The 6000-nt window shown below is 37.8% G+C and overlaps 1 protein-coding gene across 1 annotated transcript in view; it reads left to right on the top strand.

The window, feature by feature from the left end:
* Positions 1–1674: 1674 nt before the first annotated feature.
* Positions 1675–6000, top strand: part of vcana (versican a) — a 28587-nt gene continuing 24261 nt past the window's right edge. The window contains exons 1-4 of the mRNA XM_060883612.1: positions 1675–1984; positions 2942–3006; positions 4298–4669; positions 5806–5980. Coding sequence (XP_060739595.1) covers positions 2949–3006; positions 4298–4669; positions 5806–5980 — 605 coding nt within the window. The 5' untranslated portion in view covers positions 1675–1984; positions 2942–2948. The remainder of the gene's footprint in view (positions 1985–2941; positions 3007–4297; positions 4670–5805; positions 5981–6000) is intronic.

The following is a 6000-nucleotide window of genomic DNA, read 5'->3' as shown; positions in this document are numbered from 1 at the left end:
AAATGTCTAAAAATGTACCATATACTGTATTGCATCGTATATTAATTTTTCCACATAGCTCATCACCCACATTCTGTGTCACTTTGCTATAGGACATTTCACTCTGCTGAACAACCATGTGGAATCGAGGATGAGTCTGGTTTTAAAAGATAGAGAGATCCAGAGAAAGTGACAGGTTTCCCCTATATCATTGGTCTGTTGTCGAAACATGTATAGCCACCAGTCTCAACCCCCTTTCACTGCCTTCATCTCTCTTCATACCAACATCAACACAGCTCAAAAGAAACAGCACTCTTAGGATGTGGTGGCCAATACTGATTACAGTCCACAAAGGAATGGAAAGACTCCAAATTTTTACAGATGCCCTGAGGAATAATTGGTAGGGGGATGGAAGGTGCTTGGGGGGGCGTTTGAAGAAATTGCTTCCTGACTGAATCTCAGTGACTGTGTATGACATGACATTACCTACATGTGATGCTATGCATGCTTAAATACATTGATAAAGGTTTATCTTTGGACCTACTATGGGGGACCAGGACCTGTAAAGGAATCCAATTCTGCATCCCTCATTCAAACAAACCAACCAACAAACCAATGAAACCTTCTTTGTGAATAAAATGTTTAAGGGGAATAAACATTAATGCTTTAAAAATCATTATTATAAATAATGCCCCCAATAAAAAAAAAAGCTCCAGATCAAAAGAAAAACATTAACATAAAAAGCTATTTGAAAAACCTCAACTCATTATATTAAGGATTATTTTAATTCATTTTCTAAGCTAATGTGAGAGGATAAACGTACAGCATGTATTCCTGCAGTTAAGCATGTGTTATAGTGCTGAGGATTTTCCTTATCAGTGGTAGGACACTCCCTCGTGTGGAAAAGTAAGGCAAGAAAGAGCAAACCTCATCTCAACACCCACTCAAAGGAAAGGAGTTTTAATACAATATAATATATGGGTCCATATATGGGTCACTTTACATAATGAATTTTACATTTTAAATAAAATATCATAGTGATATCAAACAAAGCAACTAATCCTGCCAGTTAATCGCGTGCCTAAAGAATTAAATGTAGTGCATGAACACCCAAAGAAACGTTCATTAAACTTCAAATTTGCTCCAGTAATTACACTTGGGTGAGAAAAAAAAAAAAGAGAAAATAAATAAATAAATAAATAGTGCGAAAGCAATGTGCAATTCTTCCCCTCTACACAATCTTCAGCATCAAATTAACACCTACATGTCTTGATTAAATCTTGCACCGTTTAATGGCGTGCAACTATACCAAGGTGTAAATGAAGTGATTGGATTTTTCTGTTTTTACACAAAAAATAACTGATATTTAAAACCTTATACAAGCGTTTTTACACTACTTTTATTGGGAATTTTGATATGTAAAACACCACCATGGTAATTCTATTAATGAAATCATAAAGTGTATAAAGGTTTCCTATGTTATTTAATAGTCAAATAATATAACGTGAATGTAATCCATTTATTTATTTATTTATTGGCCACATTGTCTACTGTGAACACGTGGCACAACCATTAATCACAGCCATTACAATTATGCCACACACACACACACACACACACACACACACACAAAATCAGCATCATTAATGCACAGACGTGCCAGTCGTCTCGTGTGTCTCAGTCTTCCTCCGACTGAAATGTCCCCCACCCACATGTCCACTCACTGTGATCAGTGCGCCCCTCCTCTCCATCCCTGACGACGTAATTGTGGGTGTACAGAAGAAGTGGAACTTCATCTTCGGATCTTCTGTAAAAATCACAGTCGCCCACTCGTCGGAGGAAAAGAGACGCCGGGAGGAAAACCGTCTACAAGTCGAGGAGCAGCACGAAGAGGACGCGCTCTTGGGGGACAGCGTCATATGGACTCTGGACATACCGTGTGCTTCATACTGGAATTTTAAGGACCTCTAACCGATTTTGGATTTATAAACGCTTTTATTAAAAGGTAAGTGAGTGGTTCATTCTGACATTGTTCATTGTGTTCCGTTTCAAGTCGCTCACCAAGTCGAATAAATCAATCAAGGATGCCCCGTTAACCCTGACCTCATTTTGAGTCTATTATCAATGAGAGAATAGTGAAAACGAGTAAGTGGGAAATTGTTCCATGTTTACACTGCACAGGTGCTGAAATTCGGATCGGAATTAATCGGACTCGTTAGTACTAGGGCGCGTATTGTCGTGTTGAAGATACTGTCTTTCAGTGGAAGGAGGATCTTCCTGTACATCTTTATACATCAGTCTTATCTATGGACAGTGAGTGAGAGAGGGAGAGACAGAGAGAGAGAGAGAGAGAGAGAGAGAGAGAGAGAGAGAGAGAGAGAGAGAGTTCACAAAACTTGCAAACCCAAACAAACCGGTGCGCGAGAGAACCGAGAGCACCGACCAACCGGCAAGAGTTGCTTAGCTTCATTAGGTGAATAAAACATCTGCATTAGCAGAGTTTGTCGCCTTTCATGTCAGTTTACAGACTGCATCATTTTTATTTGTCTAGGGTGAGCGTTTTCAGTTAAAAACAGATACAAATCAGTATTATGATTCCTTCACAAAGCAAAGGACAATTTTTCCACCATTATCCACCAGGAGCTCAATATCTTGAATAAGTTGGTTTAATTCATTTAAATTTAATAAAGTCTAAATGATAATGCAACTGAAATTGGACCTCCGGAGGTGTTTCTCCGTTGGAGCACAAATTAGCCAAATCCCCGTAGGGGGCTATGACAACACAAGCCCCAATTGTACCACCCACATTGTCAATGGAATGGTTACTGTCACAAATTATATATACAAGGGTGAATATTCCTTATTGTTGTGTTCTTTATGCTGGTTTTATATCAGACAGGAATCCTGTAAGGAATTAAATCATAATGCTAAGTTATTCATTTTCTGTTTCCCCAACCTCTAGAGGGAAGATGCTTCTGAATCTAAAACATATACTGTGGTTATTCTGCTTGTGCCACACATCACTGGGTAAGTCTTTTTTTTTTTTCTTTTTTTTTTTTCGCTTTCTAAGATGTAGCCTACATCCCTTCAAAGGGAAATCATTCATTGCATCTGGTTTCCCACAATGCTAACATTGTCTCTTCCCTAAATCTTAATGTTTTGTTGAATGGCCTTCCCAGGACCCAGCACCTTTTAATTAGGAACTGTCTGGTGAAAACAGATGGTTGCACCTCATAACATAGAAAGGCCCTGCACATAATGTAGTGTATGCCCTGAGGGCTTATCCCACCTGTACCAAGCATTCCACACTGTTTCTCAAAGGCAGGTTTCAGAAACTTACACTGCACAATACCTACAATACCTAACCCAGAAATTTCAGGTAGCTTTCTCAGTCGTTGTGTGGAAAAGAAGGTTGCTTTAATGTCCACTAATTTCTGATCTGCAATCACCCACATTATCATCACCTGGTTTGACCATTTATTTACTCCATTATCACGGTTTCCCTTTGCCAATTTTGCAATATATTGTCATATCAACACTGTCCATCTGGCATTCTGACCGTTTATATGGAGAAATTTGTAGAATGATACTAGACTGCATTCACTGAATAATCTGTAGAGTTCCTAATAGAGCAATATCATTGTATATCATAAAGTAAAACCAGACTTTTCTTAGTTGCTGGGGTGGTGCTATCAAGGGTGCATGCTTTGTACCTTTAGTATGAATCTGTTCACTATGAAATGCTTGTGGGGTTAGTGGTCTTTAATATCCAATTATGTTCCTTAAATTATTTTACAGGTATAATGCATAAATAAATAAAATGCATACCAAAGGTACAGAAAATATCCCTTTAATGGTACCACTTGTACAACAAGGAAAAAAAACAGTTTGGTGCCATTATGTCAAAGTGAACTGATACAGAATAAAAACCCTTTCTGCAACTTTTATTCTTACAAATGAGAGATAGAGAAAGACATGAAGTCTAACTGATTCCCAGACATTTTTTGCAAAGTAATAGGTAATTGAGCCAATTGAATTGGCGAATAGCTATCCCACCCCTTTTCTTCATAACTGTTTTTCTCTTGTCTGCATCCCCCTGTGCTTCCCAGCTTGATTATTTTAATTAGGAAATACAATGCTTGGCCTTGTGCACAGCATGCTTGTATGCTCTGCATCTTCCTGCTGTTGTCTAACACATACCAGTGCACTTTGAATCCACAATGACATCACTCTGCAGGAAAAAATAACACAAAGGGTGTGTGATATGCACAGGAGAATATACACTATGCTTAATTCAATGTGTTTTTAACTCTTTCAGTTTCAGGCTCACTAACAGTGATGCAGCCAGTGAGCGGTTCTCTTTCGGGAAAGGTTGTCCTGCCGTGCCACTTCTCCACCCTCTATACAACAACTTCCAGCAATGCTACAACACCTGGAACAGACCATCTGCGTATTAAATGGACCAAGATGGAGGGCGATACAGAGTCCAAAGTAATCGTTACTCAAAATGGCGTCTCTAAAACTGGGCAAAGCTACAAAAAACGTGTGTCTGTGCCGAGTCATCCAGAGGATATTGGGGATGCCTCATTGACTATTGTGAAACTGCGGGCTAGTGATGCCGGAACCTACCGCTGTGAGGTCATGTATGGCATTGAAGACACTCAAGACATGGTCAACTTGGATGTCAATGGTAAGTAACAGTTTATTTTTTCTTGTTTAAAATAAGCCATATCAAGTATGCTTACTGTATCTGTTAAATGATATAATGAAAGCCTTAGACCAGTTGTTATTTTTTATTTCAAGAAATGATAAAAAGTAGCATGATTTTTAGGAAGAAACATTGCACTCTAATGGTAAAAATGGTAGGATTTATCCTTAAAGAATGCCCTTTAAAATATAGCACAATGCAGCGTTCATAAGTGATCATTGATGGGCTTTGGTGCTACACTTACTATGATGGTGAACACATGATTAGAAACTTTTCACTGGGAGTGTCTTCATTTACAAAGTGTTTGGCTGAAAAATGAATGAAAACATTTCCCAAAAAGAGATGCTTTGGTGGCTGCACTTGCTTTTCTTATATTCATTCTTATGTTCATTCAGATTTGTTTAGCTGCCGGTAACCTGTTAAAACCCCAGGATCCATTGGTGGTTAATAATTATTGTAATTACCAATCTTTCCAGTTAGTTTCACTGTAGATACTGAATAACTTACATTTGTTACTCAGTAATGCTTTAGCTTAAAATTACACAAATGACAAGATGGGACATTAAGGGGTTACTTTACCATTAATTCAAGGATTTGAAAGCCACTACCTTTTTTTTAAACAAAATATGTCAACATTTTGCCATTTACATTATTTATCTAAAATATGCTCTTCTGCAGACTTTTGTACTAAATAGTCTGTTTTTACTTACTTGACTTTATTACTTTGCAATAGTTTCTAAATCACATCCATTCAAAAATCACATCCATTTGTGGAACTTATATATTATAAGGTCATGTGAAAGGGTGGGATAGGCTGGGATTGTTTATTTAGCACTTGCAGACTCTCAGCAAAGTCTCCAAAATTTTAATTGGAGCCATTACTCTTTTTTAAAGACAGTATTAGGGTGGATGGAAAGTCCCTATACCCACGCACTTGTCATTGTTATAATTCACCACATTTCATTATGTTTTATAGTGACCCATGTAAACATCTCTTACTATGGCTAAAAAGATATTTTACTTTATATTATATATATGAGTTATTTGGATTTTCTGTGGAGAAAGCATGCTGTCTTAATGTCAGATATTTGTCTTAATCAACTTTTTTTTTAATCTAGGTGTGGTTTTTCACTATCGGCCCAAGATCAGTAGATACACCTTGACCTACGACAAAGCTGTGGAGACATGTCAAAGTGTTGGGGCTACCATTGCCACAGCAGAGCAGCTAAAAGCAGCTTATGAGGATGGATTTGATCAGTGTGATGCTGGTTGGATAGCAGATCAGACAGTGAGGTAAAAGCACACTGATGTAG

The sequence above is a fragment of the Tachysurus vachellii genome, chromosome 12, assembly GCF_030014155.1.
Source record: "Tachysurus vachellii isolate PV-2020 chromosome 12, HZAU_Pvac_v1, whole genome shotgun sequence".
In the NCBI taxonomy this organism is placed as follows: domain Eukaryota; kingdom Metazoa; phylum Chordata; class Actinopteri; order Siluriformes; family Bagridae; genus Tachysurus; species Tachysurus vachellii.
The sequence above is the reverse complement of the archived record's forward strand: the minus strand, read 5'-3'. Positions and strand labels throughout refer to the sequence as shown.